The sequence below is a fragment of the Danio rerio genome, chromosome 9 (genome assembly GCF_052040795.2).
Source record: "Danio rerio strain M-AB ecotype USA chromosome 9, GRCz13ab, whole genome shotgun sequence".
NCBI lineage: Eukaryota > Metazoa > Chordata > Actinopteri > Cypriniformes > Danionidae > Danio > Danio rerio.
In genome coordinates, this window is record NC_141029.1 from 21280001 (window position 1) to 21294579 (window position 14579).

The 14579-nt window shown below is 35.2% G+C and overlaps 1 protein-coding gene across 4 annotated transcripts in view; it reads left to right on the plus strand.

Annotated features, from left to right (window-relative positions):
- pde9aa (phosphodiesterase 9aa) overlaps window positions 1–14579 on the plus strand; it is a 54394-nt gene that overhangs the window by 7274 nt on the left and 32541 nt on the right. The window contains exons 2-6 of one of the 4 annotated variants that reach the window (XM_087267653.1): window positions 3186–3256; window positions 3363–3440; window positions 8091–8134; window positions 12306–12360; window positions 12499–12569. In XM_087267653.1, coding sequence (XP_087123779.1) covers window positions 3186–3256; window positions 3363–3440; window positions 8091–8134; window positions 12306–12360; window positions 12499–12569 — 319 coding nt within the window. Of the gene's footprint in view, window positions 1–3185; window positions 3257–3362; window positions 3441–7069; window positions 7239–7390; window positions 7540–7575; window positions 8035–8090; window positions 8135–12006; window positions 12121–12305; window positions 12361–12498; window positions 12570–14579 lie in introns of those variants that run through there. The other 3 variants (XM_087267654.1, XM_087267656.1, XM_087267655.1) reach the window with 3 other exon arrangements.

Here is a 14579-nt window from a genome sequence, read left to right on the forward strand (position 1 = left end):
CCCTCCTTGTCTTTTTTGGTGTTTGTCACTTGTTTTTGCTCTTATTGTGCCGGCTGCAGGTGTTGTACAGTAAGTGGGTCAGAGAGCTCTGGGTCAAGTCAGACACTACAGATGACAGCACTTAGTTTTGGCTGTGTGTACTTTTACATACACATTTTTACATATTTTACATTTTACGTTAGTATTGTGATTGCAGTATTTTCTCCCAAAGACAACACAGCTAAAGGGATAGTTCACCCAAAACCCAAAGGTTGTTCCAAACCTTTTTAAGTTTCTTTTTTTCCCTGTTGAACACAAAAGAAGACATTTTGAAGAATGTTAGAAACCTTTAAACTTTGACTTCCCTTGTAGGAAAAACAAATATGGATAAAATATGTATTTAGCTTTCTTCAAAATGTCTTCTTTTGTGTTCAACAGAAGAAAGACCATCAAGCTGGTTTGAAATAAGTGAAGGATGAGTAAATGATGATAGAATGTTGAAATGATAGAAAGTTGGTCAGGGGTAATTAACAGAGAAGAGTAGACAATCACCGAAAAGTCAAACTAAGAATCACTAACCTCTGCTTGATTCATGGTTATAGGCAAATTTACAGGGTACGAATTACAACGGTGGGGGTTTCAGGGGGCGTCTGGAAATAGGTTAAAAAAAAATGTTTTTTTTTTTATCTACATACAGCCTAATGTAAAATTAAACTCATGTATTTTAGCTTTAAGTATAGGGAAAGCTGCTTTCGGTTTTGGGTCACATAAAACAAACATTATGTTGAAAACTCATTAAGTGGCTTTCCCTGTACACTATTCACAAAAATATGGACTTACCATTTGAAACAAAGTTTTAAGCACCTAACAGATGAGGTTAACAACAAATCTCTGAGCGAGTCATTCATGGTGAGTCACTTAATTCATTTATAACTGGGCTGATTTGAACGAATCTGATCGCTCTATTTTGACGATCCATGCGCAAAGTCTAAAGTGCAGGGCGCAAAAGCATTAAGGGCGTGTCAGAATCCAGTTTTACTATTTTAAGGATGGAAAAATCCGCTTTGCGTCGTGGCGCATGGTCCAACAGGGTTGAGCTTATTCTCTTAATGAGTTATAGGTGTGTTTTGAGAAAAAACCAATCAGAGTATCATCTCCCATTCCCTTTAAGAGTCAGTTACGTTGCTCCATAGCACATTTGCTATTTACATGGCGGACATTGTAGGTCAAAAAACTGAACCCTTCACTTGCGAGAAAACAGTTAAACAGATCTCAGTTAGACTGAGAGATGAGCCTCCTAATTCTTTACTTTCACTTTCACTCTCGTGGATAAGGAAATGTGTTGTACGCACAGACATCCATAAGCCTACATAATTAATTTAGTTTGTTAAGCGCAAAGATTTGTTTCAAAACTATTTCTGAATTGAGTTCTAATTTCCAGCAAACAAATAAATGAACAATAATAATGAAGTGTGGTCAAACAAGTTATATCCTAAACATGCTGTGCCCCATAGATGCTTATAAATTTGGATATAATAAATATTACTGCTAATAATAATAATATTATACAGAAGCAAATTGTTACGAATAAACTGAAAAAGCCCCCCGAGATGAAAAAGGCATGAAAGTATGGTTTTCATATTTATGTAGGCTAGAAAATAATAATTTTTTTGTAATATTGTAATCCTTTGTATGATAGGCCCTGAATGAACAATTCAGTGATAAAGATAGATTTCTGGCGCCACCATTTGGACATTTTGGTTTCAATTTATTTTAGCCAAAAATAATATAGTATTTTTAAATATATGGAAAAATCTGATCATTCAAAAAATATGTAATTTACCACAATTGTAAAATGCTGGGACAGTTTGAAAATGCAGCTGGAAAGACCTTGAAAAGTTCTTAAATGTGAGTTTGGTAAAGGTGTAAGGGTCCTGTGATTGTCCTAAATACTTAGTTTTACTTCTCGTTGATTGTCTGCTCTTCCCTTTTGATGACCCCTGACCTCCTTTCTGCTGAATCTAAATTTTGCGATCTGAATTTCTGGTTTTCAATTTTAGATTATTGAAAATTTGAAACTGTATTTTTACAAAATGGATATCTGCAGACTGAATTCAAAAAACAAAAAATCTGAAGTTTGAAAATACGTCAATAAAAACTCAGTTTTGAAAAATTCAGTTGTCTTATATTTTAGATGTTCAATATCTAAGTTATGAAATTTAAATTCAAATTAAGAAATTCAAATTCAAAAAATTTTCACAGCACATAAAAATTCAGATTTATTAAATAACAATTGTCAATAATTTAAATTAACACATTTCAAATTCAGATTGTTTTGGCATATTATTAGCTCCATACTGCAGCTACTTTTAGTAGTATAGCAATAAATGTCATGTAAAATGAATTTCAAACTCACATTATTAGCATTTAACACTAGGTAAAGCACATGAGGTATACCTGTGGTGATCGTTATAAATATAAAATATCGACATAAAATATAAATTTCAGGTGTTTGTTAAGACAAAATCTCCCTTCAGTATGGAAAATATTTCTTTGGATCATGTGCCGATGCTTTTAGTTAGAAAACAGTTTTAATTAGCCTTAAATCAGCCTTTACTGTAGGTTCGATTATCAGGCACACTCATGTTAACATGGCAACTTACGCTTGCTTGGACTCCTCAGAGGAGAAGTCGAGTGAAAATGTGTTTTGAGTCAGGTGTGCAATATCTAGTTAAACCACTGGGTGTCAAATTTACACACCGCACCTTTAATGAATAATAATAGCGGTTTTATTCTAAAATTGCAAATGTGTTGTGCCATTGCATGAAATTATTATTCAGTTATCTTTACCAGAAATAAGCTGTCTGGAAGAACCAGTTTAAAGAAATAGAAATTTCCCCATTTGCCCAAGGCTGTGGGTTACAGATAATAATGTTTTGTTAATGCACTGATTATACACTTCCCGGGACCAAAAGTGTCATCAGGAGCTACGGTTTTAATGTTCCTTTTCCTTAATTTTGTTTTTGGTGCTCATGGTGACCAACCACAGTTTCAGCTTTAAAATCTTCTTTAATGTTAAACTCAAGAAAAAAGTCAGCTAGATGTTGTAGTGCCTTAGGGTGCATAAATTAACTGCAGAATTTCTTTTTTTTTTTTTTTTTTACTGGTGAAATTTAAGAATCTTGGTTTGTATCTGCTTCTTTTAGGTGGTTTTCAGCCGCTTCTGCAGCCCTTGTGATATAAAGGAGCTGTTCTGCACGGCCACAGGGCTCTCCAGGTACAGTGTGATGGATATGTGTGTGTGTGCTTGTGTATGTGTACAGTTAAAGTGTTCCTACTTTTGAAGTGCTCCCATATTTAGAGAATGTATCTGCTGCTGACAGGAACACAAGCATTTCCCTTCTGGACTCAACAGGAGCAATGGTTTCTATCGACCCAACAATGCCAAACAACACAGAGAGGTAACTTAACCATCCACTTCATTTAGAAACAAAAATTCAGTCAAGTTTTTACTTTAAAAAGGTCGATTTTTACGCATTCAGTGTAAAATGAATCCATTTGACACAAATTTCCAGGCACAAAAACTCAATTTCACTAAAACTAACCTATATTTAGCAAAAACTAACATTTCATTTATTCAGAATCTCTTTAAAATCTTTTAATATAAATGGTCAAGTACACTAATTAAAATTGGGTGCAGAAACAAGTTGCTCTGAGGCTTTGCTAGTAAGTTTCAATGCCAACTACAAATACTATTACTAATGGTGTAAAATTCCAATACAGACTATTTGGAAGGATGCGCTTCAACCTACATATTTGTGAAACTGCAAAAACCTCATTGAACATATCTTTGGCCAAGGTTTCTAGGTAAAATGAATGAATGCTATGGAGCAGTTTGATGAAAGCAACATTTGCTCTTTTTCACTCTAATGATATTAAAAGGGATGCAATAAAAACAAATGGATTAGTTTTGTGCAGTTCTTTGGGGAACACCATATAAATACCACAAAATCAGTGGTTGGCCAATTGATTTTGTTCGACAAACTCTGCCTTCTCATTGACATGAACAAGATGGGCGTCTATCTGAAACGTACAAGTAAACTCACCCTAAGTAACATATTTTGAGATTTACAAAAAATGTGGAAAGTGCCCTCTAGTGGATTTATCATCTGAAATGTGCAACTACACATAATCAGATGAACATGTTTTACATGTACGCCAAGGCACATATTTAAAATGAGTCTTGGATATATATTTTTCAAAATAAAATTGCATAAAGAATTACCAAATGCAAATGGCTGAAATCTTACACTGTAAAACAGTGATGTGATGGGTTGCAGCTGGAAGGGCATTCACTGCGTAAAACATGTGCTGAATAAGTTGACGGTTCATTTCGCTGTGGTGACCCCAGATTACCCCAGATTAATAAAGGGACTAAGCTGAAAAGAAAATGAATGAAGGAATCAAAGATAAGCAAAGTGTGTCTTAGCAAGAAATATAAGAATTTCTATAAAATTGTCATGTTTATGCACTACTTGAAGTTCCTTTTTTAAAATGTAAACATTTTACAAAATTTGATTTTTTCATTTTCATTAACTATTTTATAATAACAGTTTTGTCTTATTAGTTATAAAAATGCTATTTATTTCTATTGTGAAACACTAATTGAGCAGTTACATTAGATGTGAAGATGTTCATTCATGTTTATTTGGTGCTATAACTAATAGTAAAGGGGAAACGAACTTTCATGTTAATTTTTTATCCACTGTCATTTGAACCGAGGTGCAATCTTTGTTGACACTTTTAGCAGTTTTTAACAATATTCTTTGGGTTTATAATAATAGTGTAGTAATGATCTGCCAATAATTTCTGTTATTGTACAGGTTTATTTCATATATACATTCGTTTTCTTTTCGGATTAGTCCCTTTATTAATCCGGGGTTGCCACAGAATACAAACCCATTCCAGCCGCAAACCATCTCTGGGAAACATCCACACACACTCATTTACACATGCACTCAAAAACTACGGACAATTTAGCCTACCCAATTGACCTGTACCACATGTCTTTGGACTGTGGGGGAAACGGGAACACCCGGAGGAAACCCACACGAACGCAGGGAGAACATGCAAACTCCACACAGAAATGCCAACTGACCCAGCCGAGGCTCGAACCAGCGACCCAGCGACCTTCTTGCTGTGAGGCGACAGCCCTACCTACTGCACCAATGTGTCACCCTATAACATATATATATTACTTCTTAAACAATATATTGATTCAAACTACTAAAAATGTGCATAAAAGTCACTTTGTTATATTGCAGCTGTGCATTTTCATTTCATTTTCCAAAGTTGTGAGAGCTGAGATCAACATCCTATAATTCAATTTGATAAGAATACATGAAAAATATCAGTGAATCAAAAAATGTGGCAGTGTTTTAAAGAGATAGTTCTCCAAAAAATTTAAATTTCACAATTTCAGTCTTTCTAAAGCTTGATGAACTTTCGTGTGGTAAGCATGAAACAAAGTATTCTAAAGAATGTTGAAAAAAAAAACTGACATTTTCTGCCTTCAAATGGCAAACTGTACTCTATACACTTATGCACTATGTACTAATGCACTTACACACTCAACAGCATAGTAATGAATGTAGGAAAATAGGCTCATTCTGAAAACAAAACCCTGTATACATTTTTGGAGATCATGAACTATGTAGCCAGATATACGCATAGCTGCATTGCATCTTTAAAATAAATGCTACGAGGTGGTATGATGCCATTCATTTTCACACTTACTAGCTGACTGATTACCTCCGTATGGACGGCTTTTCCACTGTTATCAGTTTGTCCAGTTATCTTCCATGTACGTAATGTGGAAAAATATTGACGAAGGCTTTTCTTTTTTTGGAATATTTTTTTAAACTGTCGGTTGGGTTTAGGGAAGTGGGTGGCAGGTCAATCTGTGTTTTTGAAAACACTATTGGTTAGGTTTAGGCACATTTTCAGAATGAGCCTGGGTTAGAATGTAGTGTCGTCCCAAATGGAACATTTTTTTATTAAGCGTAAATTTCAACCGTTTCTTAGATGATGTTTGACGGTTTGCAAATTAGTGAAATAAATGACCAAACTATCAAATTATTGCAATTTCACCACATTCACCACCAGTAGGCGCTATAATCACTCCTTATTAATGATAATTATAACCACCCATTACACACAATCCAAAATAAATAAAGTAATCCAACATTAGTGTTCGAAAGCTGTGCCCCTTCCAGTACATGAGCAAAGCTATGACCGTTGAGAGTGTGAAGTGTCCAACAGTCCACACTTCATTGTATTAGTTGAATAAGTGCATCATCTGGGTATTTAAAATGCACTTATTATTTATAAAGTTTTCAGTATGATGCAGTACATACACTATTTAGACTTTGTGTGATTTGGGACATCCATCGTAGAAAGAAAAAAATACTATGGATGTCAGTGGCTGGAGTTAATGGCTGTTTACTTCACTTTGTGTTTGAAAGAAGAACGAAACTCAAACAGGTTTGAAACAAGTGGAGGAAGAGTAAATGATGACAGAATATTAATTTTCGGGTGAACTATCCCTTTAATTAACAGTTTTACAGTGTATTTTTTTACTCTATATCAATATTGGATAGTTTATGATTCACTGACAAAAGTCTTGTCTATCCAAGTTTTAGGAACAACAAATAATAGTGTGACTTCTAGTTGTTCATTTGGTATCAGAAGCGACTTATATGAAAGGCAAAAGCCTCTAGATTACACTTATTTTACATAAAATACGATCATGTCTTGATTTTTAATTATTTAATTAGGACTGTAAGGTCTGACTTTGCTTTGAAAGAAGTCTTGTTACTTAACAGAAATAATGTGCAGTATAGAATGTAAAGTCATGGTGCAATGGAAAAATAATTAATATTATGTATGATTTCCATAAGCTTAGAGGACTGCATCCATACATCTCAGCAATGACTTTAATAACCTATTAATAAAGTCATCTGGAATGGCAAAGAAAGCCTTCTTGCAGGACTCCCAGAGTTCATCTAGATTCTTTGGATTCATCTTCAAGGCCTCCTCCTTCATTTTACCCCAGACTTGCTCAATAATATTCATGCCTGGTAACTGGGCTGGCCAATCCTGGAGCACCTTGACCTTGACCTTGACCACAGGAACTTTGATGTGGAGGCTGAAGTATGAGAAGGAGTGCTATCCTGCTGAAGAATTTGCCCTCTTCTGTGGTTTGTAATGTAATGGGCAGCACAAATGTCTTAGTATCTCAGGCTGTGATGTTGCCATCCACTCTACAGAATTTAACCCTAAACCATTATTTTTCCTTTACCAAACTTGACTGATTTCTGTGAGAATCTTGGGTCCATGTGGGTTTCATTAGGTCTGCAGTATTTGTGATGATTGGGATTCAGTTCAACAGATGATTCATCAGAGAAATTTACCTTCTGCCACTTTTCCAAATGATCATCTAGAAGACAAGTTATTATTTGCTGCTCTTACAACTCGGATTGACAACAAGACTTTTGTCAGGTAGTGTATATAGATAGTAGGTCATATCAACTCACAGTGCATTAACTAATGTTACCAAGCATGAATTTGGATTTTAATAATGCATCAGTAACTATGACATACAAGTATTGATCATTATTAGCTCATGTCAGTAAATAAGTACATGAACTAAAAAAACATATTGTAAAGTGTCACCTTAATATAAAACCAATGATCCAATTTAACACCGTTTTGGTGTCGAACTCCATGTTCAAACAGTGATGGTAAACAAATAAAAAAATTATTCTGTCTGTGCTTTATCTGCTGGTGATATGGAGAGCTACCCTATATGCTAAACAAACAATGGATGGCGGCCAGATAAAGATAAAGGGGAAGTGACTCCGCCAACAAGAATCTCAGTTTGCCATTGACCACTCACAATCACAATCCTCCAGCAGAGCAGACGTCTTATATGCAGTAGTAATGCTACAGAGAACCGGAGCTGTCATAATATGGAATAATCGGAGTGTTATGCAGGTGATTTGTTTTAATATGGTGCCAACTGTTTTGTAACTGTCCTGTTGTTTTTCAAGGTCACCATACAAAGTGGTGCCCGTAACTGGCAGCCAACTTGCAGGTAAGCAACTGACGTCCTGGATGTTATGCGGTTTCAGTGTTTATACGTGTTATGAATCACATGAACAACGGCGATGGTGTTTACATTCCGCTTGAAATGGGAAAATGGGGTTTGTTTTGTTATGAAGGCTGAAGCCGCTCTGAAGTGATCACTCAAATGTTCTGCAATCTCCATAAATGGAGTGTGTGGAAAAGCTGCCTGAGTGTGCAGCGAGAGCAGCTCCATTTATCACTGCAGCGGGGGTGGACTGCAAGCTTTTCAGTCTCTCTGTGTTATCGTGAGCATGCAAAAGTGATTATAACTTTTTTTTTTTTTTTTATGATTTCGAAGCAAACTCAGATATACAAGTTCCTTTTTTGGACAGATTCTCAGATTCATCTGCATTCCAGGACTACTTAACTGTGGATTTGGTGTCAACTTTGTGCTTGTTTTCAATATCTTGTTTTCAGTTATGCATTTGAGGGTATTTTGGAGTAAGATTTTTCCATTATTCTGTTTCTGTGGTATATACTGTAAGATATGTAATGACAAAAAGTCAAGACAACACATTACTTTAGGTTGCTTTAACTCATTTTAATAAGTTAATCAGGGTTCAAGTACGTTTTTTTTAAGTTTAACTTAATATTTTTAGTTAGTTTGAATGATGTAAGGATGTTTTACAGTGTGTATGCAATATATTCACCTTTTCTTTTTGTATACATGAAATTTGACATTATAACACAGGCTCATTCTGAAAAGGTACCGATATATACATTTCTGGAGAGCGGCAAATTTGTCCCAGGAGGTACTTTTTTTGCTTTTTTTACTGTTTTTGCAAATCCGCCGCATTTTCAGATCTCAAATGTTTCTAGCAAGTGCTATTTGGACCTACTGTTGTCGCTTAAAGCCACCAGAGGCCGCTGTCGAACGACTGACTGACCATTCGACTGACCCACCTTCCTCTTTCCCTAAACCCAAGCGAGAGTTTTAAAAAGTAATACAGAATAAGAAAAGCCCTGATTTTTGCCAAATTTTCACATTTTACCACATTCTCACATTATTTACTTGTGTATTTGAACATTTTTGGCTTCTGTTTTTGTCTCACCCACTTTTGAGCCTATGTTGCAAAATGTGCAGCACACTAGACATTTTGGTTGCATTTTTATTGGTCATGAATAGGCCCACACGAAATCTGCACATGCTGAATTCCGCAGATTTTTTACAGATTTCCACAGATTTTTAGCCCATCATTAATTCAGTTTATTTACTTGAGTAAATGTGTGAAAATCTAAATTTATTCAGTTTTTAAAGTAATTATTGTAATATTATTGACTAATGTGAAAAGGTTCATCTGATTTAGGTACCATGCAGTTTGCACAGTAATATTTTCTGCCTTTTAGTAGATATATTATATGAGAGACTTGCTTTGTTTACCAAATAAAGTGAATCTAATTGGATTTGCATTTTAAACATTAAATAAAATTTTATTTTTTTTTCACATATTACAGTTTTAGTTATAATGCTCCCAAAATAATTCCATAGAAATCCACAGATGTTCACCAAAATTCTCCACAGAAAAACAGTAGGTGCGGTATTATTTATTATATATAAAAAACTTTAAAACTGGCTATTGTCAATATTATTCGCCCCCTTGTTTATTTGATTGGCTACAAAACAAACCACTGTTGTCTACTGACTTGCCTAATTAATCTAACAGGTCTAGTTAACCTAACTACCAACCCAGGCTCATTATGGGTATGTACCTCTACATACAATTCTGGAGAGAGCGAAATACATCCCAGGAGATATGTTTATTTTGCATTTTTTGTTTTACAAATCAGCCATAGCTGTGTACACCTTTTCAGATCTCAAATTTCTCTCGCGTGTGCCGTTTGCGCCTGCTGTTCTCACGTAAATCCACCAGAGGCCGCTGTGAACTGACTGACCAACTGACTAACCAATATTCCCACCCACCTGCATTCCTAAATCCAACCGATAGTGTTTTCAAAAGCACCTATTGACCCGCCCACTGCCTTTCCTAAACCCAACTGACAATGTTTTCAAAAGCACAGAAAAAGAAAAGCTCTTGCGGCTGCCTGATTTTTACCACATTTTTAGATCTCACAACGATCTCACCCTGTAATTTACTTGTTTATTTTATTTCTTGCCTTTTGTCTTACCCGCTTTCTGGAACCATTCTTCGTTAAGCTCGAACCCCATCATAGCGGTCAAAATCCGCCAAAGTAAAAGGAGAGCTACTGCAGAAACTGGTAACAGGCCGTCCCCATGAAGGTAAGCGGTCAGCTGGTAGTGCGACAAGAAACAGAAGCCATCAGTAGCTTATCATTTGTTTTAAAGACGAAATGCAGCCGTACGTACCTCTGGCTACATCATTCGATCTCTGTTTAAAAATGTATATGGGGTACATATTCACAATTAGCCTGTGTTGCAACTAATCTAGTTAAGCCTTTAAATCACACTTTAAGCTGAATACTAGCATCTTGCAAAATAGCTGGCAAAAACCAAACAAAATTGTTATTAGATATTATTTATTAAAACAATAACTAAAAATGTGTTGAAAACAATCCTCTCTCCATTAAACAGCACTTGGAAATTTTATTTTTTAATAATTGTAATGTGACATTTTGTCTTCTACTGTACATCTTATACAGTACATTACATATATATCTTATATGTAAACGTGATTTCCAACCCAGTGATTTTATATTTGCTATTATGAACTGAATTGAAGGATTCAGAAGCAGTAGATGGAATCTAAGTAGGTTTGACCTGTTACCTCTGTGAAGTGAGATTTGCAGATGAATATGAGAGAGTGTGCAGTGACAGGTCTACAAGGGTTTGCTCGCTGGAAGAAAAGTGCAGTGTCATGCATGTCAGAGTGCCACTCATTATGTATTTATATATATTTCTAAAGGAGCTGCTGACATGAAATTGACCTAGATTTTAGTAAAAACCTAAGCAGTCCAAACATGCAAATGTAAAAAACAAAAAAACAAAAAATCTGAAGAAATAGTTTTGTTTGATAACAATGACACAAGGACAAAGTACTTAACTGCTGAAATGTATTTAATACTTTGTATAAAAGCTTTTTTTTCTTTGAAAAGCACAGTTCCCCCCCCAAACTTCAGCAGTCTTCAAATCTTGACGGTTCTTTGAGTCTTGTCTATAAACTCTGATTTGAAATACTTATTTTCTATTGGATTCAGGTCAGGTGATTGGCTGGGCCAATCCAGCAGTTATTTTTTCTTTCCTGAAACCAATCGAGAGTTTGCTTAGCTGTGTTTGAGATCATTGTTTTGCTGAAAAGTCCACACTGGTTTCATCTTTATCATCTGATAAAGTTGGTGTTAAACTGAAGCAGCTAATATGCATTCTTATTACTGAGGGATTTCAGCTGCTGTCTGGGCTTTCCATGCCTTTTAACACCTCCCTTTCTTCATGTGTTCAATATTTTTCGTCGTGTCAAAATGACAATCAGCAAATTACAGGATATGGCAAAACTAAAAACATATCTGTCACTTTTTCTTATTTGTGATCCATGGTATGTTTTTAATATCCATTTTTTAATCAGTATTTGTTTTAAGTTTTAATATCCTGCTCATTGTTGTCCAATAAAACAATGTTCATATTAAAGGCTGTAAAAAACAAAAATATGTTAATGCTGATTTTCAGCATCATTACTCCAGTCATATTTATTTGCACATTTCTCAGCATTTGTTTTTAATAAATAGACATTCTTTACTGTAATTTTTGATCAGTCTTCTTTTGATCATTTTTGGTCCAGCAGTGGATAATATACCATGCTAACCAGCCAAACATTGAGCAACCAGTCAATAGTAGATTTTTGTGTCCCAGGTTTTTTTTATTAGGCTGAACTTTGGACAAGACAATGAGTAGAGCTGCATATGAAAGTGTGTATGTTTTTCAAATCACATTCTACATATTTGTCAAGTGTCAACACTTGCATTTCTCTGCTACAAAAGCAGGTGAGACTGTCCAGAAATATGGATTTATATTCAGTCTTCCCCACCTTTTATTCATAGGACAATAAACTCTGCTGGTTTCAGAATGTTTCATTCATTGCTTCAGGCTGACAGGAGGAAACAGACATATCAAACGGAAATATTTAATTCATATGATTACGGATATAAATTGTTTTCTCATCTCTCAGATAAAGAGGAGCTGTTCCAGAATGTTCTGACCCAGGTGGCGGAGCAGTTCTCCAGGTATGATGTGTTTTATGTTCGATACCTCAGTTAATTCACAGTGACCTTCTTCTGATTGAATTTTCAATCCTTTTGGTATTTCAAGGATGAATGATCTTTGTATATTTCTCTCCATCTGCATTGCCGCTCTTCCCCAAGGGCGTTTAAAATCAACGAACTGAAAACTGAGGTGACGAATCGCCTAGCCATGCTGGAGAAGAGAGTGGAGTGTGAGTTTTACACTGTTTACACCCAATATCTTGCCCAGTGTTTTGCTAATGGACTGTGTTTTTGCTGAAATTAAGGGACTAACCTTGAGTAAAGGAGAGATGTTGAAATGTGCTCACAGTGAATGGCAGATCATTCATTCTTTAGTGCTTTCAACTCAAGTAGATTATTAGATGTATATTGGAGTGCATTATAGATGACGTTATACGGTTCACCCGGTGTAGCATGTTGTATATTTTACGTTAGCCACTGAGATATAAGGAAGTACTTTATGTTTGATTTATGTGACTCATGTAAGAAGCCTTTGCCACATACCACAGCTGATGTTTAAATAGACAGTGAGGGATATTTATGTGCACTGTATCCGGTAGGATTTAGCGATACAGTAGATGATGCTCTCATTGACATTGTTCAGTTTCTTTAGCATGCACTAGTCATCAAGTACAGACATGGCAACTTTTGACATGCTACATTGTTTGCTTATTTGCTTTATTGTTTGCAAAGGAGAGCAGCATTCTTCAGCGAATCAAACAGTATCATGTCTAGATCACACAAACATACATATAGTATAGTGCCGTGGCATAATTTCTGTAATTTAACTTTTATTCCTATTCAGAGATAAATAAAATGTTTGTCAAAATATTGTATTGATGATGGGAGAGCCAGACCACTGTGTAAAGACTTTACCAGCAAATCCCAAAGATTCTCATTAAGGTTAAGATCTGGACTCTTTGCATTTTTTATTTAGTTACATTTAGGAGCTCCACATATTTGAGATCAAACTTTTTAAATTGTCCTTTTTATCGGTGTGTTTCAAATCACTATCTTTAGCCTAATTTAAAGGAAATACAAGAAATACCATATGGTCTTTCTTTTACTGGACCTGGCAGTCATAGGAGACCCACCTTTTATTTACTTTATATTACAACCCTAAATCAGAAAAAGTTGGGACAGTATAGAAAACGCAAATAAAAAAAGAAAGAGATTTCGAAATTTTCTTTGACTTGTTTTTATTGAAGACAATACAACAGACATTCATTGATTGTTTCATTAAATAAACACGTATTTCAATTTTGGTTCTTGCAACACATTTCAAAAAAGTTGGAGCCATAAAGCATTTACTGTACCACTTTGTAGTGTTTTCAGCATGAATTTTGCAGTCACAAAAGTGCAAGTTACATTTGCTAAGGGCATTGACACAACTCCATACTATGACAGGCCCTGGCTTTTAGACTTGTTGCTGGTAATAGTCTGGATGATCCTTTTCTTCCTTGGTCCGGAGCACTTAGCGTCCATTTCTCTCAAAAAAGTTCTAAAATACTAATTCATCTGACTACAGTACATGCCAGATGACTCTGAGCCCAGAGATGTCAACAGCGCTTTTGGACACTGTTAACATAGGGCTTCCTTTTGGCACAGTACAGTTTTAACTGACATTTGTGGACGTAACTATGTTTTGTGGTACTTGACAAAGGTTTTGCAAAGTAGTCCTGAGCCCATGTGTTGATATCACTTATAGATGAATCAGAGATTACAGCTGTTCAGCTTAGGCTTGCGTCTTTGTCCTTTACGTACAGTAATTCCTCCAGATTTCTTGAATTCTTTAATTAAGCTATGCACTTTTGAAGATGAAATATGTATATGTCTTTTTATCTCTCTTTGAAGAACATTGTCTTTAAACATTTCAATAATTTTGTCATGTATTAGTTGGCAAACTGGTTGATCTTCGCCCTATATTTGCTCCTATAGACCTAGACCTTTCTTGGAGGCTGCAATCATCTTACAATCACCTGTTGGCATTATCTGTTTCAAATTATATTACTATTCAACCAATTTACCTGATTACTATAGCTTAAACTGCTCCTGTCTGAACATTTATTGGAATGTAATACAGATTTGAATGACAGGAAAGGGTGTGTATCTACAAATGAAATGAAGTTAATCAGACAAAACATGAGATATTTTGTGTTCATATTGTCTGCAATGAAATTCTTGCATACTGAACCAACTTT